The following is a 27415-nucleotide window of genomic DNA, read 5'->3' as shown; positions in this document are numbered from 1 at the left end:
ATCTACTGCACTGCCCACTTTCCTTCTGGCTCCTCCTACCCGTGGCATGTCGCCCCCCCCCCCCCGTCCAGTGGGGGCTGTGAAACCCACCATCCCATTCTGCTTTCAACAGCGGGCAGAGGCACTTGCCCGCCCCTTGTCCTCAATACCTGGCAGATCGGCCTTGCACATAGGGGCTCCGGTTAACTGACACCATTCATAGCCCCTGACATGGGTGTGTTCTCTATCTAATCCTAAATTGTCTAAGGTGAAAGCTCCGTGGTTGAACACAGAAGTTCCCAGGCGCAATCCCCAAACAGCATCTCTAGGGAGAGCCTTGTTCTCTGAAACATTGGGGAGCTGCAGCCAGTCAGTCCTGAGCTAGCTGGACCAATGGTTTCGCTCGTCCAAGGCAGCTTGGGCCTGGGCTCAGCGGCAGAGTTGGGACTGTTGCATGGAGACAGCCCCATCTTCGACCTCCCAGGTGGGGCTGGCAGACTCCCTGCCTGAAACAGCCTCAGAGAGCTGTTGCCAGTCAGTGCAGGCAGCACTGGCCTAAGTGGATCAACGGCCTGTGCCTGAGGCAGCTTCCTGTGTCCAAATGTATCTTTCCGTACATGGGAGCCCTGGTCAGTGGGGGGGGGGGACCTTCTGCAGGGAGGGGGAGGCCTTTGGGTGCCTTCCAGCTTAATTTAACGACAAACCTCCCTCGCCCCCATTGCATTGTCTTCTGTGGCTGTTTGGGTGCTGATGAGGCTGCACGTAAGGCTATGTGGCTGCCTTTCTGCTTGAATTTTCGTTATGTGCCCTCTCACTGCCCTGGTGTCCCCTGCCCCCACTCCCTGGCCGCTAACCCACGGATCAAACCCTGCAGGGGGCAGAAGCTCTCTCCCACTGACAGCAGTGAGCAAGCAGGACCAATGGTCTGACTCTCACGAGGCGCATTCCTATGTTCCTGGACTTTGAGAAACCCTAAACAGGTTCTTCCAGGGGGCTCAGCCACCTCTCCTGAGAAGCCTGGCCCTTGTGGGAACATCTCCTCCTTGCTGGGGAGGTGGGGCTGGTGATGCGGCGCATCCTTGCCTGACACAGCTCATGATGTACATGCTAGAGAGCATGCGCAACTCCTGGGGAAGGAAAGAGTGAGAGAAAGAGGCCACAGCAGCTGGTTTTCAGACGGTTTCCTTTATTTCCCCCTCCCTGCACAGCCAGGGCAGGGCCTCCCCGGTAGTGGCCCAACTTGGAACAACAGAACGTGGCCACGATCCTGGCCGGGGGCTCGGGTAGGGGGACCCTTGTGGGCCCCGTGCACGGTGGGATCGCAGCTGGAAAGGGGAAGGGGCACAAATCAGCTCCCACCAGCTCCCACCCCCCTCCCTGGGCACCCTTCCCAACAAGGCCTGGGTGCCCTGCCTGCTAGGCTGCTAAGAACAGGAGCCGGGAGGGAGGGAGGAAGAGAGAGGGTGGCAGCCAAAAGGGTTAAGAGGCAGGACCCCCACCCCCACTCCGACCTCTCTGTCGCTCAAGCACTGCTTGGCCATCCCCTGACCCTGCCTTATCCCCTAAAAAAATGGCTGTTTTCATTTTACTCTTTAAAAAAAGCCATGGGCAAATGGTCCCAAACGTGGTGTTTGTTCTCTGCCTTGCCTCCCTGCCCCAGATCCCGGCCCCTTCCCTAAGAGCTGCCAGGAGGGTCCTCCCCAAGGATGCCAGCAAGACCCTTGCACCTGGGGCTAACACTGTTGAGGACATGCCACAGTCCTCCTCCTCCTTCTCCTCCTCTCCCTCTCCCCACCTCCTGGGGTGTGGGCTATACTGACTGATTCTGGACACACCCACCCAAAACTAGACCCCCTCCCTCCCTGGCAATTGGAGCACTTCACTTGCAAGCATTGGGGATGTTCCTGGCTTCCATCTCTCTCTCTCTCTCTCTCTCTCTCTCTCTCTCTCTCTCTCTCTCTCCCTTTCATATTGCATACAGATCCACAAAACTACAATTCCTGGTGTGCTACGTTTCTACGTAAATTGGTCCCTGGTGGGCCCCCCCTTGCCCTCACCCCAACTCTCCCCCCATCCCTCTCCCCCCAAGCCTTGTCCACTCCGGGGAGGTGTCTCTCCCAGCTGCCCACCCAAAGCCCTCCTGCCTGCAGACCTAGCCATAGTCCTCAGTTCCACAGGTCGGGGTGGGATCGGTCCTAGTTCCTTCTCTCCTGTGCGCAGTCTCCTCAATTCAGTTTATAAGCATCATCATGGGACATGAATCTTGAGGGAGCTTGAAGGCCGAGGGAAAACTTGTGCATTGGGGTTTTTTTAATTTTATATGTGAACACAGACATTACAAAAAAGAAAAGGGCGGGGAAGAGAATTGCACCTTTGCTTGGAAAGTTTGTTCAGAGTTCCCACCTCTTGGTTGCTGGCTGGCCTTTCCTTTGGTCTTGTTGGTGGCTGCCCAGCCCTGCCCAGGAGGGGAAGGATCCTGAGCCACCCAGCAACTTGGATATCTGTCCTCCAAAAAGCTCCCTGCCTGCTTTGGCCTGGAGCAGAAGGGGAGCGGAAAGGGGGCCTCGCAGGCAGTGTGGGGTGGGGTGCCCCATGGCCCAGGCTAGCCCTCTGTCCCAGAATCACAGAACTGCAGAGTTGGAAGGGATACCAAGGGTCATCTAGTCTGACCCATTGCAATGCAGGGATCACATCGGCTTAGTTGGTGCGGTCCTGACAGGGGCGGCGGCGGCGGCAACTCCTTTTTTTGTAATCCTGGCAGGGTGGGGTATATGCGCCTCCCTCTTTCTCTCAATTCAGCAGGATTTCTCAGGGAGCAAAGCAGTTGTCCAGTAGTTGCTAACTGAGGATTCGCTCCCGGGCCCTGGGTTCAGGAGAGGAGGGTGGGGCGGGGGTGGGGAGTTCCTTCCCGTGGGTGCTCTGTCGGGGCCATTGGTGGCAAGCGTGTGGGATATTGCTTGTAATTCCATCCTGCGGGCGCGAAGGAAGTGCCTGCCTGCCTGCTCGCCCGCCCTGCACGGTCCGCGCCTACAATCCCCCCTTGCCGGCCATGGGCGGGGGACACTGGAGAAGGCCCGGGAAGGGGCCTACCTTGCTGCTGCCAAACCCCCAGGCAGAAAAAAGGGGGAGGAGGAGGAGTCACAGCGCTGGGGCTCCGGAGACCAGTGGCGGCTCAGCGTGGCTTCTCCGTGGTCAGCGGACGATCACCGCCAAGGCCAGCACCCCCGCCAGCAGGGCAGCCTGCAGGGCCCCCGCAGCCCTGGCCCCAGCCCCGCGCACCCCGCCCCCTGCTGCTGCCTGCTGGACCCCGCTGGGGGGCTGCAGAGATGTCCGATGGCACTTCCCCTTCGGCTTGGGCAGCAGGCCCAGGCCGGGGGACTTGTGCTCGTAGTCCGCCCCCTCGCTCTCCTTCCAGGGCCCGGCCGGCTTGGTGGTGCGATTACGGCTCTTGGTGCAGTTCTTGCCGGGCTTCCGGTAGCCGGGGCGCTGCTGCTGCCCCGGGCGCTGCTCCCCTGGCCGCCCTTTGCCCTTCTCCGTGGAGGAGTGGAGCGGCGGGTGGTCTCCGGGGGGCGCCCTGTCGGCCGACGGCGGGAAGCGCACCCCATTCACCTGGTGGTGCAGCGACTCGGAGGCCGCGCAGCCCCGGAAGCTGTCCGCCGTCAGCTCCTTCAAGTCCAGGCCGCGCAGCTTCTCCGGGAACTCGCAGACGGCGCTGGAGCTGGAGCCCCGGAAGCGGCGCAGCCACTCCCAGAGCGACTGGGCCCGGCAGCCGCAGTGCCAGGGGTTGCTGTTGAGGCGCAGGTACTCCAAGGCCTCCAGGTGGGCCAGGGCCTCGCCCGGCAGTTCGGAGAGGCTGTTGTTGAAGAGGAAGAGCAAGGTGAGTCGCCGCAGGTCGTGGAAGGCTCCCCGGTGGATGCTCTGCAGCTGGTTCTGGTGGAGGAGCAGCCGGTCCAGGTTGACCAGCCCCCGAAAGGTGTTCTGGTGGAGGCTCCAGAGCTGGTTGCCGTGCAGGAAGAGGTGGCTGAGGTTGACGAGGTCGACGAAGAGGTCATCGTGCAGGTAGCCCAGCCGGTTGTCCTGCAGGTAGAGGTACTGCAGGTTGTGGAGGCCGGAGAAGATGCCGCTGGGCAGGGAGCTGAGGCCGCACTTGTAGAGGTGCAGGGCGTGCAGGCGGCTGAGGCCCTGGAAGGTCTTGGCTGACAGCTCCTGCAGGCTGGGGTTGTCGCCCAGGTCCAGCTCCTCCAGGTGGGAGAAGCCGCGGAAGGCGTTTGGGTCCACGAAGGTGACGTTGTTGGAGTAGAGCCAGAGGGTGACCAGCGAGGGGCTGAAGTGGCCGCGCAGCAGCAGGGAGATCTGGTTGTTCTGCAGGAAGACCCTCTCGCTGTCCTCTGGGATGCCCTCCGGGATGGCGAGGAAGTTGTGGGACTGGCAGCTGACGGTCATGGGGGACGGGTAGCAGACGCAGTCCGTGGGGCAGCCGCCCGAAGAGGGGAGCTCCAGAGCCAGCAGAAGCAGCAGGGAGAGCTTCAGGCAGCTCCCTGCAAGAGGAGAGAGAGGAGGAGAGACATCAGCAGGGTGGACTCTGCAATCAGAGACACAGAACTGCAGTCGGGAGGGAACCTAAGGGTCATCTAGCCCAACCCCTGCAATGCAGGAATCTCAGCATCCATGACAGAGGGCCATCCAACCACCAAGGAAGGAGAGTCCACCATCTTCCAAGGCCCAACCTGCTTGCAGCGCATATCCAGGCAGAGAAGGACAACCTCTATGGTCAGCTCTGGCCATGGGCTGTGCCCCACTGAGCTACAAAAGGGCCAGAGCCCCTGCTTGGCATGCAGAAGGTCCCAGATTCAACCCCCTAACAGCATCTCCGGGGGGTGTGTGTGTGTGTGTGCTGGGAGAGGCAAACTTGTGCCTGAAAATCTGGAAAGCTGCTGCCAGTCAGTGTGGGCAATACTAAGTGGGCCAAGGTTTTGGCAAGGCAGGCCTTTCTCTGTATGTGTTTGCTTGACTAAGCCTGCAGCCCTGCAAAACTCTTCTGTCTGCATGGAAACAATACAACTGAAAGCACATGGCTCCCGCCCCCCCCCCCCGCAATCCTGGGAACTGCAGTTTGTTATGGGTGCTGGGAGTTGTAGATCTGCGATGGGTAAATGGCAGTTTGGGGGGGTTCATTCATACCACTGGAAGTTGTAGACATGCAGTGAAGCTGAAGACTCAGGACACGTGGAAGGAAGTCCTCCTTCACACAGTGTAACTGTGGAACTCCCTCCCACAGTAGGCAGGGATGGTCACCAATAGAGATGGCTTTAAAAGAGGATCAGACAAATCCATGGAGGAGGAGAGGTCTTTGTGGAGGGCTCCTGGCCAGGATAGCTATGGTCTTTCTCCATGGTCAGAGGCAACTGTGCTTCTGCGTTCCAGTTCCTGGAAACCCCAGCAGGGCCAAGACTTGCTCTCAGGCTCAAATCCTGCTTTCGGGTATTTGCTTGGCCTCTGTGAGAACAGGATGCTGGACTAGATGGGCCACGGGCCTGATCCTGGAGGGAAGTTCTGGTGTTAATTTACATGTTTGGGCTGAGTGGCAGGGCTGGCACCCCGCAAGAAGCACCCCTGCCAGCCTGGCTTCGTGCCCAGCCCCCTCCCCTTCTGTGGCACCCCCTGCCCCGTGGCCAGCCTGCCCAGCCCCCCAGCAGCCTGGCAGGCTCCCCCGGCTCCTGCCACGGGTGCCCACGAGCCACAGCTCCTCTTTCCAAGTGGCCTCTTGGGCATTGCATTCCCGAATATTGCCGGAGAAATGGGATCAAGGCCAGAGCAGCCCCCCTCCTGCCGCCATTCATTATTTATGCTCTGAAATATTAATGCCCTGCCCTTTGCCAAGTGGCACCAGGGTTGCCATAGCATCCGACTGCTCAAGATGCTCCAGTGCACTCCTAATTGCCAGTTGGGCTTTTTAAATTTTGTGGTGCGCGCGTGTATATATATATATATATATATATATATATATATATATATACTTAAGACAGCCAGGTGAAGCCTCCCAGAAAACTTTCTGGGGCTGCTCCTGAGGGGAGTCCCTGAGAGGCTGAAAAGTCTCTGTGTGTGTGTGTGTGTGTGTGTGTGTGTGTGTGTGTGAGAGAGAGAGAGAGAGAGGGGTGGGGGGTGGGGGGGTGGGATGCCCTGGGCTTTTCCATAACTATCAGCACAGAGTTAAACTGTGGAACTCCATCCCACAGCAGGCAGTGATGCCCACCGACCCAAATGTCTTTTTTTTTTTTTAATCTTTTTGAATTTGCATTTTATTTATTTGTTAACATTATTACGTTACATCGGTAAACGTTGTCATATTACATTACAGGACTTACTATAATATGCTGTAATTTCCAACATGTATACAAAAATTATATACAAATTTTATATACCTAGAAAGAAAATGAAACAAAAAAGAAAGAACAAAGAGAAAAAACGAAAACAAATCCGCCCCAAATCATATACATACCAACACACTAGACTTCCTGCCTTTCCTGTTGTATATTCCTTTTTTACAAAGGAATGTACTCTTATTATTGCATATTTCTTTACATATTATCTAATACATTCCTATATCAATATGTGCTCTTAGTCTTATTTCTCAACTCAGTTTCACTCCAACGTCAATCAAATGATAGCATAGATAGCAAACCTTTACTGTATTTTTGAACATATGTTTTATATCTATCCCACTTTCCCATAATTTTTTGTTTTGAATTGCCTTTCAGGGTATTTGTTAACTGCACCATGTCAACCAATTCTTGTAGCTTGTAATCAACCCTTTCAAAGGATATTGGACGCATTCGTGAGGGAGAGCAGGGCGACTGATGGTTCCTAGCCCTGATGGCTCCACCCTGCCTGCAGAAGTCAGAGGCAGCGGCCCTTCTGAATGCCCGTGGCCACAGGAGGGGAGAGTTCGAATCCTGATTGGGGGTTTCTCATAATGGACATCTGGTTGGCCACTGTGAGAACAGGAGCCTGGACCCGATGGGCCATGGGGCTAACCCAGCAGCCTCTTCTTACCGAAAGCACAAGAGGGGTTCTCCCCCTCCTCATTCAATCCCGCAACAACCCTGAGAGGTAGGTCAGGCTGAGAGGCAGGCCCTCATCTGACACTAACCACTACACCGCACAGTCTTTCAGGAAGATACATGCTTGCAGTGGCCAACAGCACCCTTGCAAAGCATGCCAGCTTCTTCCTGTTCTCCAGGGAGCTAGTGCCCGTCCCAGGCCTCAGTTTCCCTCCCAGGGAGGAGGGCAGGCCCTCCTTTTCCACCACCCCAGTTCCGCCTGGAGCCCAGAGAGCAGAGGCAGGCAGGGAGCTTGTCCTTCCACATCAGGCATTCCCGGCTCTGGTGCAAGCAGGCACAGAAAGCGATGCACTCGGTGGTGTGAGAGCGCCTCCTCCCAGCCCTTCAGGCCTGCTCTGCGTGGATCTGAAACGCAATCTTGGGAGGCAAGTCAGGCGCACACACCGCCTCGCCTGCCCCCCCCTCCGAAGACACAGGCCTCTTCCTCTCCTCCGGCTGGGTGTGTGTGTGTCTTCCTTCTGCACCCAGGATCCCTGCACGGTTCCCTCCGCCTCTGCCTCCCCCCCCAGCCCAGGGCTGCACAGACAGCGAAGCCGCGCTTTTAAAAAACCCACATTCCCTGCCAAGGAGAAGCCGAAAATCCAGAGCAAGTTATGCAAAGTAGGCCGCCGCGATGCGCATTGATGTGCTTATCATTTTACATAATTTATTCTTCTGTGGCCAGAAACAAGCCTCCTTCTCCTTCTCCTGCCTTCCCTGTACTTTTGTTTTCCCTGCCACCATGAGGGCTAGAAGATTGCCACCTTGAAATGTTTTTTTTTAAAAGCAGGTAAGCAAGCTGAGATCTTTGAGACGCCAACTCCTCCTTCGTTACTTGTTTCTCTGCGCTTGGTGATAATTGAGAGTTGGCCATCGGAGGAGGACTCTGGGGGACCAGGTATCCTGGCAATGAGCAGCAGCCTCTGTCCCTGCAGAATCTCTGGCACCTAAGACAAGCAACTGCAGAGGAGGAGACTGAGACACAGGGTGAAATTGGTCTTGAACCAGCGAAACTGTCTCAACAGTCCCTCTGGCTCAGGAATGCCTGCGCTGACTGGCAGCATCTTCCCCAGCCCGACCTGGAGATGCCAGCAATTGAACCAGGGGACCTTCTGCATGCCAAGCAGCTGCTCTTGGAACTGAGCAGTGGTCCTTGCCCGCCTCATAGCACGTCAAACTGCTTGTTCAGCTAGGCCAGTGTTGTCTCCTCTGGCTGGCAGGGGCTCCAGTAAAGAGGAAGAGGCCTTGCCTACCACCTGCCAGTGGAGGCTGCCCTCGTGGCCTGGGACACATTCTGCATGCCAAGCAGCTGTTCTGGCACTGGTTTAGGGCTCTTTCCTTAAAACTAGGGTTTGGGACTTGTGGTTCTGAATGAAGGGGCTGCTTTCAGGAGGGAAACAGGAAGCTGCTGGGGTTTGGGCCTGGCACCTTCTGCATGTGAAGCACGTGTTCTCGGCTACTGGGCTGGGGCCCTTAAGATGCAGAGAGCTGTCTTTGTCTCCCCATCAGTTCTCCAGAATCTTAGGCAGAGGAGGAGAGCCTTTTCACCTGCCTCCTGACCCTTTTAAACGGGAGGCGCCTGGGGGGATTGGCACTGGGGCCTTCTGCATGCCAAGCAGGGGCTGGATTCTTCTCCGCCTCTCCTCCCTCCCAGGAACACATGCACAGGGCTGCAGATTCTAGAAATGCCACGCTGCCCTGCCAGTCTCTGGGTTCTGTGGGGTTTGAGCCAGTGTTGCCGCTGCCCCTCCTCCCCAGGCACAAATCCTCTCTCCTTTTTTCCTGCCCCCAGAGAGCAGTGCCTCCCCCCAGCACCCTGCTCTCCCTCTTCCCCCCCCCCGGCTTCCCCTCCTCACTCAGGTCTGCCTCCCAAGCCTGTCCGAATTGCACCCCACGTGACTCTTCTAATTGGGCACTAATTAGGCATTGCTTAATGGATGCTTGAAATAATTTATCTCCGGCTATGGACAGCCAGGAGCGCCGCCTCCCTCGTTAGGACTCTCCCTCGTTAGGAGACTCTACTAGAGGGACGTGCTCAGTGGGGGGGGGGGGAGGACCCCCTTCCTTCCCTCACTCTCCCTCCTTCCTGGGGTGTCAGCCTGGCCGGGAGGAACAATTGCAGAAGCATAAGGTTCCTTTTCAGGGCCCTGGGAAGGCACATCTGGGAGATCTGCAGATGGGCCAAAGCAGCCGTCCCAGATGTAGGGTGCATATCTGTGCATGCATGCGCAGGGAATGGGGTCTCCTTCTCCTTAACCAGCCGCAGCAAGCCAGGGCAGTTCATGAGCCACCTGAGGAGGAGGAGGAAAGCCCACCTTGGTGGCAGATAGGGGTGCCTGGTCCGCATCACAGGGCTGGTGCTACCTTCCCCTCACAGGGGCAGCCACTGGTTCTGAATACCAGTTGAGTTGCTGGAAACCACAGTGGGCACCTGGTTGGCCACTGTGAGGACAGGACGCTGGACTAGACAAGCCACTGGGCTGATGCAGCACGTCTATTGTGATAGCAGAACCTCCATGCCCAGGAACAGTCTACCTCCAGATGGCAGGTAACGGGAGAATACTGTTGTCCTCAAGTCCTGCTTGTGGACTTCCTGTTGAGGCTACTGTGAGAACAGGAGGCTGGACTGGACAGAGGCCCTTTGGCCTGATCCAACAGCCTCTTCTGATTATGCTCTCCCCGTGCGAGATGCTGGGCACAGGCCTTGGAGATGCAGCTTCTCCCTCCCTCCTCAAAAGCACCTGGCCCAGCTCTAGGGATGGTCTCCATGGGGCTGTCCCTGCAGAGGCCAGGCAGCAGCAGCAGCAGCAGCAACCGCCTCTGCCTTGTTTACAGCTCAGCAGAGAGTTTGCCTCTCCTGGCCACTTTGGGCTGGGCAGAGCTCCAGCACAACAGGGGGGTTGAGAGAGAGTGGCAAAGGCGCCTATGGGGCAGCTGGGGGGCTAGTGCAGCCTCCAGTCAGCCAGGTGGGCCTCTCTGCCCCAGGACAGACTCCAAAAGCTGCCTTAGTAGGCATCATTGAGCTCAGTGTTGTCAGCAGTGGCTGGCAGCAATGCTTCCCCCCTGCCCCACCTCTCTGCAGGGTCTACGGCTGGGGTCTTCCCCAGACCTGCCTGGGTGGGACATAAGCTCAGCATCGCTCTCTCCCCATCGGCACCCTCGTTTTCCTTAGCGGGAGGAGTCAGAGTAAGTGGGCCTGCGGTGTCGACTCAATTAATCAATCAGGTTTAATTGGCTTTGGGGAAACCCTTCCCGTCAATTAATCCCCACTCGGCCATGGAGCTCCTAGGTTGTGAGATTGGGCCAGCCCCTGCCTCTCTCAGCCTAACCTACCTCACAGGGTTGTTGTGGGAAAGGGGAGAGCCAAGCACACCGCCTGGAGCTCCTTGGGGGGAAAGGTGGGATGCAGATGCAATCAATCAAACAATCAATCAATCAATCAAAAATAAATGAATGAATAAATAAATAAATAAATAAATAAATAAATAAATGTCCCTGATTAGTCAGTCTCTCTGTGAATATATCACCACAAACTCACACACACATCCTGTTTTTCGTACAAGTGGTTCTAAGAGCTGCTGGCAGCCCACGTTTCCACGAAAGAAGCCTTCTACCTCCCCTTAGTCCCAGGAGGGAATCTCTCTCCGGCGGCGGCAAAGAGGAGGTCGGCTGGAGGCCTCTGAATACCCGTTGCTGGGATCCGCAGAAGGGGAGAGTGTTGCGCTCAGGCCCTGCCAGCTTGTGGGCTTCCCTTTGGGGCACCCGTGGGAGCAGGAGCCTGGACCAGACCGGCCACTTGGCTCTGATCGAGATGCGGGACAATTCTTACGTTCTCTCAAGGTGAAATCTGTACAGATTTCAGCTGATGGATGGGTGGTCTGGGGAGAACCGAAGAAGAGCCTGCTGGATCAGGCCAAAGGGGCTCATCCAGCCCAGCCGGCTGCTCTCACAGCGGCCAACCAGGTGCACATTTTGGGAAACCTGCAAGCAAGACGTGAGCACAAGACCCTCCCTGTCCGCAGACTGTCTCGCCGGAGTGGTGCATGCACTGGTTATCCCCCACTTGGACTACTGCAACGCGCTCTGCGTGGGGCTACCTTTGAAGGTGACCCAGAAACTACAACTAATCCAGAATGCGACAGCTAGACTGGGGACTGGGAGCGGCCGCCGAGACCACATAACACCAGTCTTGAAAGACCTACATTGGCTCCCAGTACGTTTCTGAGCACATTTCAAAGTGTTGGTGCTGATCTTTAAGGCCCTAAACGGTCTCGGCCTGAAGGCCAGAAGGAGCGTCTCCACCCCCATCATCCATCCCGGATGCTGAGGTCCAGCTCTGAGGGCCTTCTGGCGGTTCCCTCCCTGCGAGAAGCAAGGTTACAGGGAACCAGGCAGAGGGCCTTCTTGGTGGTGGCGCCCGCCCTGTGGAACACCCTCCCCTCAGATATCAAAGAAGTAAACAACTACCGTATTTTTCACTCTATAAGACGCATCAGACCACAAGACGCACCTAGTTTTTGGAGGAGGAAAACAAGGGAAAAAATATTCTGAATCTCAGAAGCCAGAACAGCAAGAGGGATCGCTGTGCAGTGAAAGCAGCAATCCCTCTTGCTGTTCTGGCTTCTGGGATAGCTGCGCAGCCTGCATTCGCTCCATAAGACGCACACACATTTGCCCTTTTTAGGAGGGAAAAACTGAGTCTTAAAGAGCAAAAAATACGGTATCTGATGTTTAGAAGACATCTGAAAGCAGCCCTGTTTAGGGAAGTTTTTAATGACCGATGTTTTAATGTATTTTTAATCTTTTGTTGGAAGCCGCCCAGAGTGGCTGGGGAAACCCAGCCAGACGGGCGGGGTATAAATAATAAATTTATTATTATTATTATTATTATTATTATTATTATTATTCTCTCCTCCTGTGGTGGCGGCAGAGCAGAGCCCTCATGGGTAGCAGCCACAGATAGTGCTATCCTCCTCCACAAATTTGCCCCAACCTCTTTTAAAGCCATCTAGGTTGGCGGCTATCACTACTTCCTGCAGGTGTGAGTTCCACAGATGAACACTGCCCCGTGTGAACAAGTCCTTCCTTTGGTCTCTCCTGAATCTTCCCACATGCAGTTTCATTGGATGCCCCGTTGTTCTAGTGTTACGAGAGGAGAGAAACTCTCCTCTGTCTGCATTCTGCGTGCTTCTTACTCACCTGTTTCCCTAATGCTGCCAGCCTTCTGTTTGGGGGATCCTAGTAGGGGTATCTCTGCATTGGCCCCAAGCTGCTCCTGCTGCCTGATTGGGGAAGGAGGACCCCCCCCCCCCCCGCTGCCTGGAATCCGCCTGCCAGAGTCCGGGGTCTCCGTGTGGCCTGAAGATGTGGAGCCTATGCGCCCTCCTCCCTCCTTCCCTCTCGCCTCGCAAAGCGGCGTCATAAATAACTGACAGATCCCAGCTGTTTGGAATTATAGTTTCTGATAGAGTGACAGCTGCTTCCAATCCCCCAGTAATCGCCCCGGCAGTTTCTGGAACATAAAAATCACGGGAGATAATTTTGTCTTTGCATAATTTGGTTAGGCAAGCTGTGGCTTTAATGGCAATTATGACCTTAAAGGCAGAAGGGGTGGGCTCTGGGGCCACCAACCTACTTGCCTTGTTTGTCCCGGGGGAAACATCAGGACTATTTAATGGGGGTGGGGAGGAACCCCCCTTTTGCCCAACTGAGTCTGAATAGCCTTGGAATCCAGGGATTCCCTTTCCAGGAGAAAGGCTGTTCTGGGTTTGCCTGTGAGGGCAGGGACCACCTTTTCCCCCTCCCCACCTTCCCCAGTATGGAAAATGGGTCGGAGGGGCGGGGAGCCCCTTTCACCCCATTCCAGGAGCGCCATGCCAGAGACAAGGGAGGGAGCAGCCATGGAGGTGACCCTTAACTTCTGTACCGGAGGCCACATTCTGGACGCACAAAAGTCAGAGGTTGATCCGGGGGCTGCCGTTGGTGTGGATGTGCAGCACGAGAGCAGACAGGATGAAGCCTTATCAGCACCTGTGCTCAGAGATCCTCACTGGTTGCGGATTCGCTACCAGGTCAAGTCCAAGGAGTTCCTATTAGTATACAAAGCTCTTAACAACTTGGGACCAGCTTGCTTGCAGGATCACTTTGTCCCACACGTGACCATTTGGCCACTTTGACTGGCAGAAGCCACAAGACGCCTCTTGTAAGAACTTGATCAATTAGTGTGGCAGCCCCTACGCTATGGAACTTCCTGCTGATTGAGAATATTTCATTCTCTTGCTAAGTATGCTGCTTTAAATGCACATTTTATACTTGACTTCCTTTGGTAATGTTTTCATTTGAATTTTTTTTGTTAACTTAGCTGTGTTAAATGTGCATTCTGTAGTTGACCTCCTTTGCAACATTTTATTTTGAAATCTTTAAGATGATATTTTAGTTTCCTGTTAATTATGTTGCCTTGAATGTATACTTGGATGTTTTAATGCGTTGTAAACCGCTTTGAGATTTTTTCCCTTAAAAATATAAAGTGGCATAAACATGAAGTGAATAATAAGGTGCCTTTCTGCACTCTTTTTGGCTCCTCCTTAAAAAACAACTTTTGTTTAGACAAGCCTGTCCGGAAAGCTGATGCGAGTTTTGATCTGTTCTTTTGTCTATGGTAAACTTTTCAAAGGTCTTAAATTATTGTGGTTAATTCTTTTTACTGGTAATTTTGTTTTTTAAAATCTTTTTGGTAAATAGCTTTGAGGTTGTTTTTGTTTTTGTTTTTTAATAATCAAGCAGTGTGTATGTTTTATTAAATAAATAATTATATTAAGAAGAGATTGATACATGCCCCCGAATCTTGAGGCACCTAAGCGCCAGTCTGCACACCTGCAACATCCCTGCCCAGTTATGGGCGCTGCACTTTCCGGAGGGTGTGTTGCTTCAGAGGAAGGCAGTCAAGGTGGAAAGCAATTCTTAGGCTGCCAGGATTAGCCCCCCCCCCCCCGCCTTCAATAGCACAGACAGGGGGTGCTGAGGCTGGGCATGTGGCTGTTTTGTGATTCGGTGTTGGGCGGCAAGGTTTGAACGTGGGACCCTTCCTGGCTTGAGGTCTATAAGCTGGGGAAACTCAGCCAGATGGGCGGGGTATAAATAATAATTAAATAATAATAAGCCGCTATGCCACATATGTCAGCATCTTAAAAAGCAGAGACATCACCTTGCCGACAAAGGTCCGTATAGTTAAAGCTCTGGTTTTCCCGGTAGTGATGTATGGAAGTGAGAGCTGGACCATAAAGAAGGTTGATCGCCGAAGAATGGATGCTTTTGAATTCTGGTGCTGGAGGAGACTCTGGAGAGTCCCATGGACTGCAAGAAGATCAAACCTCTCCATTCTGACATTCTGAAGGAAATCAGCCCTGAGTGCTCACTGGAAGGACAGATCGTGAAGCTGAGGCTCCAATACTTTGGCCACCTCATGAGAAGAGAAGACTCCCTGGAAAAGACCCTGATGTTGGGAAAGATGGAGGGCACAAGGAGAAGGGGACGACAGAGGACGAGATGGTTGGACAGTGTTCTCGAAGGAGGCAGTGGAAGACAGGAGTGCCTGGTGTGCTCTGGTCTATGGGGTCACGAAGAGTCGGACAGGACTAAACAACTAAACAACAACATGCCACAGCAGCTCAGCTCCAGGCAGGCAGTGCTTTGAGCAAGACCAGGAGACAGACATAAGACCCTCAGAAGAGCCTGCAGGATCAGGCCAGTGGCCCATCTAGCTCAGGATCCTGCTCTTCCAGTGGCCAGCCAGATGCCCAAAACGAAAAACCGGCAAGCAGGACCTTACTGCCTCCACCGATGGAGAACGGGGCCATTCTGGTTGGCAGCCACAGACGCCCCACAGATGCGCTCCGGGCTGCCTCAGGACTCTGGGTGCGTGAAGAACGGGACCCTCTCTCTTGCCGAATGCCAAAGCTCCCCCTTGCCAGTGGCGACGGATCTGGAGCGGGCGGGGGCCTCATCCTGCGTCCCACCCCGCTGGGAGGAAGGAGAGTTGGTGCGGGGAGAAGGACAGGGAGAGGGCGCCGTCTTCCCAAGGTCGTCCTGAGGCTCCTCCCGCCCCCGCCCGCCCCAGCTTGCCACTTATTGCAGTTTTAAAGCCAGCCATAAATCCCATACTGTAATAATGGGGAAAATCAATAGCGCAGGCTGAAACTCAAGCTTCCTCTCGCCTGGCCCAGGACCTCCCCTCGGGGCCCTTCCTTGGACCCAGACAAATGAACGCCGGTGGACGGATTAGCCTCCACTCCGGGCTTGGCCTTCCTGGGGGGGGGGGGGGAATGGGAGGGCGGGTCAGTTGGCTGGGGCGATTTCTTCCCAGGGCTTTCTTTCCTCGCCACCAGCCCCCCCCCCCCCCGCCAACCGCATGCTTTCAATCTCAAGGATGAAGTTACCAAGGAAAGGCGCTTCCGCAGGAGACCATCTCCCTCCTTGCTCCGCTCGGGGACATCGGGGCGCCAGGAAGGGGACACCGGGCGAGTCAGAGGAGGAGCCTCGACTCCATTCCCGCAGCTCCTGGCCCACCCTGGCCTCCTGTCGGCCGGCCTGGGACCTTTGCGACTGTCGGAAAGGTCGGCGGACAGGTAGCCCAGTCCTGCTCTGCACGTGGAAGGACTGTGGTGCATTTAAGGCAAGCATGCAGCTTCATAAGAATATAAGGCGAGCCTGCGGGATGAGGCCAGGGGCCCATCTGGTCCAGCATCCTAGTCTCACAGCGGCTGATAGAGCAGTTGGTTAGAGCGGGATGCTGACAACGCCAAGGTTGCGGGTTTAATCCCCATAAGGGACAGCTGCATTTTCCTGCACTGCAGGGGGTTGGACTGGATGACCCTCAAGGTCCCTTCCAACTCTATGAAACCAGGTGCCCCAGTGGGAAACCTCCAAGCAAGATCTGAGCACAAGAGCATCTCTGCCCTCATGTGGTTTCCAGCAACTGGGATTCAGACCCAACTGTGGAGGCAGAGCAGAGTTATCAATAGCCCCCCCCCTCCATAAATTCATCTAAGCCTCTTTCAAAGCCATCCACTTTAGTGGCCATCCCTGCCTCCTGTGGGAGGGAGTTCCATAGTTTAACACTGTGCTGCATTAATACGTCCTTCCTTTTATCTCTCCTGAATCTTCCAGTACTACTACTACTACTACTACTACTACTACTACTAATAAATTTATTATTTGTACCCCGCCCATCTGGCTGGCTTTCTCCAGCCACTCTGGGAGGCTTCCAACAAAGATTAAAAATACATTAAAATGTCACACATTAAAAACTTCCCTGAACAGGGATGTCAGCTTCACAGGATGTCCATGCCCCTATCATTTACCCCTCTCAGAGCAGCAGCCCCCATAACAAACTGTGGTTCTCGGGGTTCTTTGGAGAAACCATGTGCTTTAGACCTATGGCTTGTGCGCAGACAGTAGGGTTGCCTGCAGCCTTTGATAAAAATGCACACACCGAGAAGTTCTACCTTGCCAAAACCTTGGCCCACCTAGTACTGTCCACACTGACTGGCAGCAGCCCTCCAGATTTCCAGGCACAAAATTGTCTCCTCCAGCCCTTGCTGGAGATGCCATTGGGGGTTGAATCTGGGACCTTCTGCATGCAAAGCAGGCGTCCTTCCCTGCTGAGCTGCTGTCACTCTCTCGGAAGGGCCAGCAACAGGCTGCCACTGGCATGGGCAGGCAGAAACACCCAGGGCCTTAACCGCCTCTGACATTGAAAGGGAGCTAATTCAAGGAGCCAGCCGCCCCCAGCGCTGCCAGCAAGAGGAAGCATCTTACAGGCATCTATGCGGGGCTGGGGGGGGGGGTTGGGAGCAGAGGCTCCCCCATCACATCTTTCCTGACGGCTGGCTGGGGGCAGGTGGGGCAGAGTCAGCCAGTAGCCTCCTTTGCCCCCTCAAGCTGCCTGGGAACCCAGCCCCCACAAGGCCAGGCGCTCTTATGAGAGCCAGCAGATGCCTGCTCCTCAAAAACAAATTAGCACCGATCCAAAGCGGCCATTGGGGAATGTGCACGGAAGGAGAGTAATGGCTCTTCCGGCAGCTTCATCCGCTCGCTCCTGCTCCCACCCCGGCAGAGGCTGCAGCCGAGAGGATGTGGGCCTTCATAGCAGGGGGCAGCGGTCTGCCTTGGTGGAGAGCATCTGCCTCCGAGGGCTCTGCTCTCCTGCTACATCTGACAGAAAAAAGCCCTGCCCAGCCCCACCTCTTGCCTCCTCTCCCCATCTCTGCTCTTTCGAAAGGGTCTGCAGCTCAGTGGGTGGAGCACATGCTTGGCATGCAGAATGCCCCCAGGGACGCGGAGAGAAAGGCTCCCTTCCGAAACCCTGCAGAGCCCCTTCTCCTTTAGTGTGGACGGTACTGAGCCAGATGGGCCGGCTGTCAGGGCAAGACCCGCTGCAAATTGGCCTCCATTCAGAACCAAGAGGACTGGAATCTTGGTTTCTTTTAGGGAAGGGAAGGGGAAATCCAGCCCAGCCCCCTGCAATGCAGGAATCATGGCTAAAATACCCCTGACAGGTGGCTACCCAACCTCTGCTTAAAAACCTCTAAGGAAAAGGAGACCAGCACATCCCGAGGGAGTCCGTTCTGCTGTCAAACCATCAGAAAGTTCTTCCTAATGTTTAGTTTCTTGAAGATTAAATCCTTTGGTTCAGGTCCTCCCCACTGGAGCAGTGGAAAACAAGCATGCTCCCTCTTCCATGTGAGAGACCTTGAGGTACAGTCGTACCTTGGAAGCCGAACACCTTGGCACCTGAACAAATCGGCTCCAAAGCGATCGAAACCCGGAAGGGAGTGTTCTGGTTTTTGAACTTTTTCGGAAGCCAAACGTCCAGCGCGGCTTCCAATTGGCTGCAGGATGCTCCTGCGGCCAATAGGAAGTCGCGCTTTGGTTTTCAAACAGCCTCCCAGAATGCATTCTGTTCGAAAACCAAGGTACCACTATACTGAGAGGAGACTTGATGTGGTCACCTTTAATCTCCTCTTCTCCAGGCTAAACATCCCCAACTCCCTCAATCGAGGCTTTGTCTCCTCTGTCATCTCTCTGCTCTGCAGAAATACTCGGCTGGCGGTGAGCAGGGCAGGGCCTTTTTGGGTGTAGCCCCGTTTGGGGAATACTCTCCACCAGGAAGAGCCCCTGGAGTGAAACTGAATGGCTCTTGGGCTCTGAGCAATGGCTTTTTATTTTTAAAAAATCTTAAGGCTTTGAAAATAACCCAGCATTTGACTGCTTGACTTCTGGTGCATCTACCCAGGAGTAACAAAACCTCCCCAAACACCCAGCAGGGATGACTTCTGAGCAGGCAAGAATGGGGGGGGGGGCTCCATTTCTTATTCTGTTTACTTGCTATGTATGTCATTTTTAAAGAAACTGTATTATGGATTACATTTTTGTAAAGAAAAAAATCATTTTACATTCTTATTAAATGTGCACACTGCCTTGGAGGCTTTCTGAATAGAGATGTGGGAGGTAAATCTTTCGAGATAAATAAAAATAACAATAAATGAACAAACAGGCCTCAGATCTTGTACTCTCACCCAGTGCCAGAAATGCAACTCACTTTAGTCGTACCCCGAGAAACTTGGGACTGGTTCCTGATGCAAGACGATTTGGTGGCTGATGGTACGTGGCATGCGGTAGCCTTTGCCAAACTGGTGCCTTCCTGATCTTTTGGACTACAAATCCCTTCTACTCCAGCCAGCAGCCATATTTTTAGACTACAACTCCCATCAGCCCTTGGGAGCACAGCCGTGTTTCAGACTACAACTCCCATCAGCCCTTGGGAGCACAGCCGTGTTTCAGACTACAACTCCCATCAGCTCCAAGCCAGAAAAACCTCTGGTCCAGATTCTTTGGGGCATTTGGCCACTGTGAGAACCGGAGGCTGGGCTGGGGTGTATGTGTCCTATTTGGCCTGATCCCGCTGCAGCCAGTGGCCATTCTGATGCAGGCGGAACTGCAGGAACAGTCGGATAACGGGAATGACTCCCTGCTGAAGAGCTGGTGGATCTCCCTGCATGCTGGAAGCCTCCAAGCCGAGCCACTGGGGACACTCCAGCCCAGGACTCCTTGCCTGGACTCAAATAGGCTGAGCCTCTTCCCCTTCCTGCTTTTTTCCAGACGGGTCTTGCAAGTGGGGGGGGGGGGGCAGGAGGCACCTCTCCCTTTGGAGGAGCAAGATGCTCAGACCTGCCTCTTGGCCTCAGGGGATCTCCTGTCTCAAAGGATCTCTGTTGCCTTCTGGGCACCTAGGAGTGCAGCAATTTGTGGGCAGAAATTTCCTTCCCTCCTCCTTCCTTCTCTCCTCAAGAGGCTTCTCTAGGAACAACAACAACAGCAGAAGCAGCAGCAGCTGCCGCTGGTGCAGAGCATAAGAAGCTGCTTTATACAGAGTCAGACCACTAACTCTGTATTGTCCACACTGACTGGCAGCAACGCCTCTGCAAGGTTTCGGTCTTTCCCCCAACGTTACCTGGAGATGTTATTAGGGACTGAAACAGGGAGCCCCTGCATGCAAAGCAAAGGCTCTGCCAGTGAGCTAAAACCTCTCCCTAAAAACAAAGCAAGGGGCTAGTCCTCATGCATTTGACTAAAAGCTAAATTGAACAGGAACATAGGAGCCTGCCTTAGAGCGCTGGCCCACCTAGGGTTTCAGGCAGCGGGGTCTCACCCACCCCTGTTGTCTACACTGACGGGCAGCAATGACTCTCTGGGATTTCAGACAGGGAAATCTCCCCCAGCTCTAGCCAGAGATGCTGTCAGGGATTGGACCTGGCACCTTCTGCATGCCAAGCAGGTGCTCTGTGCCACTGAGCCACGGCTCTTCCCTTAAAAATAAAGTTAAGATTCCAGTCCTCCTGCTTCTGCACAAAGGGCTGGCTTAAATGGTCAAGGGTCTAGAAGCCAAGCCTGATGATGAACGGTTGAAGAAGCTGGGGATGTTTAGCCTGGAAAAGAGGAGACTGAAAGGAGATAGGATAGCCAAATATCTCAAGGGCTGTCACAGTGAAGATGAAGCAAGCCTGTTTTCTCCTGCTATGGAATGTATCACTCGAATCCATGGCTTCAAGCTCCAAGAAAAGAGATTCTGACTCAACAGTAAGAGCTGTTTGATAGTGGAACAGCTTCCCACAAGACATAGTGGACTCTCCTTCCCTGGAGGTTTTTGAGCAGAGGTTGGATGGCCCTCTGTCATGGATGCTTTTGTTGAGATTGCTGCATTGCAGGGGGTTGGACTGGATGACCCTTGGGAGTCCCTTCCAACTTTAAAATTCTATGATTCTAAATGGGAACCTTGGAAACTGCCATACGGAGTCTGGCCATTGGCCCATGTAGCTCAGTACAGTCAACCCTGGCTGGCAGCGCCTCTCCGGACCTTTTCAGATAGGATATTTTCCTTAGCCCTACTTGAAGAAAGCATGGGTAGGAGTGGTGGGGATGAACCAGGAATCTTTTGCCAATGCTGCAACCCTCTCTATACCCTGAGAACTTAAGCACAGGCTGCTGGATCAGGCCAGAGACCCATCTAGTCCAGCCCTCTCCCCTTCCCTCCCCGAGTTTCCAGGAACTGGGATTCAGAATAATTTCCTGCCTCTGACTGTGGAGGCAGAGCAATAGCTCATCCTGGCTAGTAGCCCTTGGTAGCCCCCTCCTCCTCCTTCTCCATGAATTTGTCCAATCCTCTTTTAAAGCCATCCAGGTGGGTGGCCTCCAGTGGGAGGGAGTTCCACAGTTTACCTCTGTGCTACTTAAGGGACCCAGGATATCAAACAGCCCCTCTGTGCAGGGTGGTAAAAACTAAGCAAACAGGGCAGCCCTAAACCTGTTATTTGGGGTGGGGACACAGCAGCCCCCCACATAGTGACCAGCCTCTGCTTGTGGGGCTGGTCCAACCTGTGGCTCTTGGCTCTCCTTGGGCAGCTGCCCAGCTGCTGCTTCAAGTCCATCTAGCAAAAGTTTCCAGGAAATTAAGAAGTGATGGAAAGCGAGCTGGGCAGGGAGGGAGGGAAGTTTGGCCCTGGCAGAGAGAGAAAGGGCAGGCGCAGCTAATTAAAAGCGGAGGGAGGAGACATGTGCCCCTCCATCTCCAGAGGTGCTGTGGCTGCGGGAGCCTTTGAAAGGCCTTGTCAGGGACAGAGGAGGGGCCAGCCAGCGCTGAACCTTGGAAGTGGGGGGCGGGGAGGGGGGCCGACTCGCCATCTGATGGCTCCTGATAGCATTTATCCTGCCGGCAGCATCTGTGGCCACGTCTCCCCTTCTGAAGCGTGGCTGGGCTTTGCGCGGCCCCTTTCAAGGGCCTTTTATCAGGCCCAGACACCGTCAGAAGAGCCGGCGCTTTGTGACAAGCCTGGCGTGAACCCAGGAGGGCTCGCAGGGCTGGCGCTCCAGAGCCACGGCAGCCAGGAGGCGGAGGCTGGCCAGCAAGCCCAGTGGGCAGCACTTGCTGCTGCTGTTGCTGCTGCAGGACATCCCCGTCCCAAGCCCACCCTCCTTTCATTATCGTTTATTATAATTGCTGCACTGCAGGGGGTTGGACTAAATGGCCCTTTCGGGTCCCTTCTTACACTACAGTTCTACAATTCCATAATCTATACCCCACCTTTCCTCCAGAACTGGGGATGCAAGGCAGCTCACAAAAATTAAAAACAGGTAATGCACAGAAAACTCAAAACTTCTGTACGTTCAATTGAAACTATAAAAGCATCAATTTGGTGTAAAAACAGGTCTATGAAACTGCAGATAAAATGCAAAAGGCAGAAGAGCACACTATTCAGAGACCTTTCCTTTTAAAAACAAACAAACAAACAAACAAACAAACAAACAAACAAACAGCCAGTTCCCCAAAACCCTTTCTGGAATCAGCACTTTTCATCTGCCGGAGGAAGGACAGCAAGGAGGAAGCCAGTCGGGTCTATCTAGAGAGGGAGTGCTAAAAGCTGGGAGCAGCCACCCCCAAGAAGGCCCTCTCTGCCACTCGCTGGCATTTCTGCAAGCTTATCACATGGGCTTTGCTGTTCAGCCAGAGTTTGTAAAGCAGCTAGTCCATATGACTGGGATGCAGGGAGGTAGTGCATGGTGAAATTTCGGAAGCCGGAAAGTTTGTGTCGGACCCAGGAATTCTGTTTCCTAGGAGCAGAGAAAACTGTCCTATATCAAACCAGACGGTTGGTCCATCTAGCTTAGTATTGTCAGCACTGTCTGGCAGCAACAGATGTTCAAGGTGTCAGATGGGCAACATTCCCATACCCTCCAACATTTCTCCGGTGAAAATAGGGACGTCCCATTCCATAATGAAAATTTTACTATTTATACCCCACACATCTTACTGCGTTTCCCCAGCCACTCTGGGCAGCTTCCAACATATATAAAAACATAATAAAACATTAAACATTAAAAAAACTTCCCTATACAGGATTGCCTTCAGACGGCTGAGGGGGCGGATAACTCCATACCCTCCAACATTTCTCCAGTGAAAATAGAGACATCCTAGGGAAAAGCGGGACATTCTGGGATCAAATCAGAAACTGGGACGGCTTCTCTAAATCAGGGATGTCCCTGGAAAATAGAGACATTTGGAGAGTTTGCATTCCCAGCCCTGCCTGGAGAAGCCAGCAGGGATGGAACCTGGGACCTTCTGAATGCCAAGCAGGTCTCTTTGCCCCTGAGCTACATCATTTCCTGGAGGGGTGGGGTGAAGGATGGGGCCCCCTGTGGGTCTCTGCTCAAACTTATCCTCCACTTGGCCCACTGAGTCACAAGGTAAGAGCCTGCTGGATCAGGCCAGTGGTCCATCTTGCCCAGCATCCTGTCTCACAGTGACCAAGAAGATGCTATGCAATACTTGGTGTGTCTGCTTGCAAGAGGGTCCCACCATGCCCAAGAGAAAAGGATTACAGCTTCCTCCTCCTCCTCCTGGGGCTGGCACCCTTCTGGCCAGCCGGCCCACCCCTTGGACATGGGAGACATCCCCCTACATCCCATCTCCCCTGGCAAGTTCTTCCTCTCGGCAAGGGTAGCCACTTATTGGAATAACCTTTCAGCTTTCCTGGGGAGCCTCTCCCTCCCGCCAGAGCAAGCTCATCCGTGAACATGCTGCTAATTGCAACTTTTAATATGCTGGATGGGAAGACCATGAGATCAAAGCAAGCGGCTGCCACAGAGATGGCAGGCCCGCCTGAAAAGGCAGTTCAGCACTGGGAGAGAACAGGGAGGAGGAGGGGGCGGCCGGGGTGGGGGTGGGGAAAGGAGAGCCAGCACGTGCCAGAGTGCAAGTCGGAAAAAGAGGCCGGATGGAGCTGCAGACAAGCCCTCCTCTCTAAAATATTACGGAAGCGGGCTCAGAAATGGAGGCTGCAGTGTGCCAGGCCCCTAGCTCCTCTGGGGAGGACCAAGGGTTTCTGGCAAGCACCCAGTTGGACAGTGTTTGCAGGATACAGTAAACTGCCCTGTGGTCCTCAGACGAAGCGCGGTATATAAATGTAATAAATAATAATGAGCCAGACAGGTGAGGCTGCAGCAGAAAAGGCCAAGGCTGTGGGTTACAATTCCTGCATTGCAGGGGGTTAGACTAGATGACCCGCAGGGGTCCCTTCTAATCCTACCCTTCTATGACCTTGGGCCAGTCACAGTCACCTTCTCTCGACCTGAACTGCTTTGCAGGGCTGTTGTGGGGATAAAGCAGGAAGGGCGAGAGAACCGCGTACTCCTGAGCTCCTTGGAACAGGTGGAATAATGACGGTGATTTGTAAAATATATATTTTAAAGAGTGGGGGGGGGGCCAAGCCTGCCTGTGGAAGTCGGGGCTTCCTCCCGGCTCCTGGCAGCAAGCGGGGGAAAGAGACGGGCGCCTGTGAAGCTGAGTGAGACAAATCGTCTGCGGAGAGGCTTCAAGGAACCGCGTTTGTCAGGCGAGGAGCGACGGAGATGTTCGCTGACGCCTGGAGAGATGGGGAAGGATCTCAGAAGCAGCTGAGGCGTGTTGGCCTGTGTCGTGCGGCCTGGACACGAAATCCTGGAGCCACAGGGAGGGAGGCTTCAATTAAACATGAGGAGATCTTTCCTAAATGAGAGAAAAAGAAAGAAGCTGGGCTCTGGGGGAGGGCGAGGCGGCCTGCTGCTCCTTCGGATGAACAGACACCTGTTGGGGATGCGTTCGAAGCAGCGGGCACACAAATGCCATGGAATCGTAGACCTGTAGAGCTGGAAGGGACCCTGAGGGTCATCTAGTACAACCCCCTGCAATGCAGGAATATGCAGCTGTCCCTTACGAGGATCGAACCTGCAACCTTGGCGTTAACAGCACCACGCTCGCACCAACGGAGCTACGCATCACGGACCTCAGGGCGGCCTGCGCAGAGTCTGCCTAGATCAGCATTGCAGGGGGCTGGACCAGATGGCTGTTGGGGGACCCTCCCAACCCTACAATTCTATGAGCGCTCCCTTCTCTGACTGGCAGCAGCTCTCCACAATCTCAGAGCAAAGAAGGGCTTTTGCCTGCCTTCCCTGCTGGCCCTTTGGAAACAGAATGGGAGAGGGCGACGGATGTCTACCAGCCAGGACGCCTATTGCTCTGCCTGGAAACTCCAGGAGAGGAGAGTTGCTCTTTTGCACAATGGGCATCTGGTTGGTCCCTGTGAGAACAGGATGCTGGTCTAGAAGGCCCCCCATTAGCCTCTAATGTAGCCCAGGACCAAAAGCCCCTTCCTTGCAGAACTCAATGACCTTGAGGAGGGACTGGCAGGTGAGCCAGGCTAGCTGACTTGCCAGGCCTGGAGTCTCTGAGAGCTGGAGCCCAGGAGCAGAGGGCAGCTTCCCCGTGGCCACACCAAGCCCTGCTGGTTTAGCCCTGCTTGGCATGGCATCCTCTCTGCCTGCCTGCCTGTTGTCCAGCCACCCGCACGGCCCAGTGCCCAGCCAGGTGAGAGGCCCTGCCAGCCGCTGATTCGATTACAGGCAGGAGTCTGCACCCTCCGCCTGTCCTGACAGCTCCACTGCCAGCCCAGCGACAGCACCAGGGCCCTGGCCCATTAGGAGCCCCTAATCCAATCACGGAGGCCCCGGCAGCACGGATAAGAGCCGCTCTCAATCTGGAGGGGCGGCTGCGCAGCAGATCAATTTGCCCTGTCCAGGCTGTCTGATTCACACTTAATGGAGTCAAGCGCCCGAGGGACGCTCCATTACCAGCCGCCCTGGGGAGCGGGGGGAGCGGGGCTGGAGCAGCCATCTCTGTCCCCCTGGAAAGGGGAGTGATGAACGCCCCACTCCTTCGTGTGCGTGGGGGGGGGAGCCCCTTTGTAGCCTGGAGGCTCGCTTCCAACCGCCCAGGCAGCATGGGGAGTGTATCGCCTGTGGGCCAATTCTGGCCGTGGGGCAGAGCAGACACAGTCCTGGGGGTGCAGCAGACCCAGCGCCGCTCTCCCACAGAAGGACGCAATGCACAGTTGGACTGTGGAACTCCCTCCCACAGGAGGCAGGGATGGCCATCAACGTAGAAGGCTTTAAAAGAGGGCTATTGCAGATCCTCCCAGTGTCCCCATTTTCCAGGGACATCCCTGATTTAGAGAAGCTGTCCCAATTTCTGATTTGATCCCACAATGCCCCGCTTTTCCCTAGGATGTTCCTGTTTTCACTGGAGAAATGTTGGAGGGTGTGGAGTTACCTGACCCCCAAGCTGCCTGAAGGCAATCCTGTATAGGGAAGTTTTTTTAATATTTAATGTTTTATTATGTTTTTATATGCGTTGGAAGCTGCCCAGAGTGGCTGGGGAAACGCAGTAAGATGTGTGGGGTATAAATGGTAAAAATATCATTATGGAATGGGACGTGCCTATTTTCATCAGAGAAATATTGGAGGGTATGCTATTGTGCTCGGATCCTGCTTGTGGGTTTGCCACGGGCAACTTTTCGGTCACTGTGAGACCAAGAGGCTGGACTAGACAGGCCCCCTGTGGTCCCTTCCTGTCGCATTCTTGTTATGTAGCCAGGGGCGGAGGAAGGGGGGGAGCGGTGGGTGTGGGCCGCCCCGGGTGTCACCACTGAGGGTGGTGACAAAATGCCGGGCGGCACTCACCACTGATGCCTGCAGCGCACCCGAGTTATGCGTCTCTCCTGGGAGAGATGGTGGCTTGGGTGCATGCAGGCTCCGCGCTGCCCAAATGGTCCGCCCGCTGCCTCCCCCCCCCAGCTGCAGGGTGGCTGAGTGGGAGGGAGGGAGGCAGGCAGGGCGGTGTGCCCCGCCCCTATGGACAGCTTGCCCCGCCCCTGGGCACCCAAGCGACTTCCTCCACCGCTCATTCCGTGAGGCCTCCCCATAGAACGTAAGGCAAGTCTGCCGGATGACGCCAGTGGCCCACCCAGTTCTTCCAGTGGCCAGCCAGATGCCTCTCTTGAAATCTGCATGCATGATCTGAGCTCTCCTTTCTTTTGGATTCCAGAAGCTGGTACAGTGGTCCCTCAGGTTACAGATGCTTCAGGTTACAGACTCCGCTAACCCAGAAATAGTATCTCGGGTTAAGAACTTTGCTTTAGGATGAGAACAGAAATCACACGACGGCAGCAGGAGGCCCCATTAGCTAAAGTTGTACCTCAGGTTAAGAACAGTTTCAGGTTAAGAATGGACCTCCAGAACAAATTAAGTTCTTAACCCGAGGTACCACTGTATTCTGGACGTGGGTGGCGCTTGCTGATCAGAAGGTTGGCGGTTCGAATCCCTGCAATGGAGTGAGCTCCCGGTGGTCGGTCCCTGCTCCTGCCAACCTAGCAGTTCGAAAGCACATCAAAGTGCAAGTAGATAAATAGGTACCACTCCGGCGGGAAGGTAAACGACATTTCCCTGCGCTGCTCTGGTTCACATGTGCTGGCCACATGACCCGGAAGCTGTACGCTGGCTCCCTCGGCCAATAAAGCGAGATGAGCGCCGCAACCCCAGAGTTGCCCACGACTGGACCTGATGGTCAGGGGTTCCTTTCCCTTTACCACTGCATTCAGAAGCATCGCTGCCTCCATCAGCGGAGGCAGGGCAGAGCCATCCTGGCTAGGAGCCATTGCTAGCCCTCTTCTCCTCCATTAATTTGTCCCATCCTCTTTTAAAGCTACCTAGGCTGGGGCCTCCTGGCATCTGACACCCGAGGTAACTGCTTGACGCTGTCTGATGGTAGGGACAGCCCTAAAGTGGGGCGTTTCCTGGGGGTGGAGGGATTTCCCTTCCTGCCAATGGATCCCTTCCTGGCCCAGAGAAACGTGGGTGTTGTGAACCAGGTCACCACTGCAGGGACCACCCAAAGCCGCTGCCCCTGGCAG

At 54.7% G+C, this 27415-nt stretch overlaps 1 protein-coding gene across 1 annotated transcript in view; it reads right to left on the bottom strand.

Annotated features, from left to right (window-relative positions):
• Window positions 1–1145: 1145 nt before the first annotated feature.
• RTN4RL1 (reticulon 4 receptor like 1) overlaps window positions 1146–27415 on the bottom strand; it is a 62070-nt gene continuing 35800 nt past the window's right edge. The window contains exon 2 of the mRNA XM_080983983.1: window positions 1146–4517. Within this exon, the coding sequence (XP_080840109.1) occupies window positions 3172–4517 (1346 nt within the window). The 3' untranslated portion in view covers window positions 1146–3171. The remainder of the gene's footprint in view (window positions 4518–27415) is intronic.

This window comes from Podarcis pityusensis (genome assembly GCF_964106645.2).
Source record: "Podarcis pityusensis genome assembly, chromosome: 15".
NCBI lineage: Eukaryota > Metazoa > Chordata > Lepidosauria > Squamata > Lacertidae > Podarcis > Podarcis pityusensis.
Note: the sequence above shows the minus strand (reverse complement) of the source record. Positions and strands in the feature narration are given on the sequence as shown.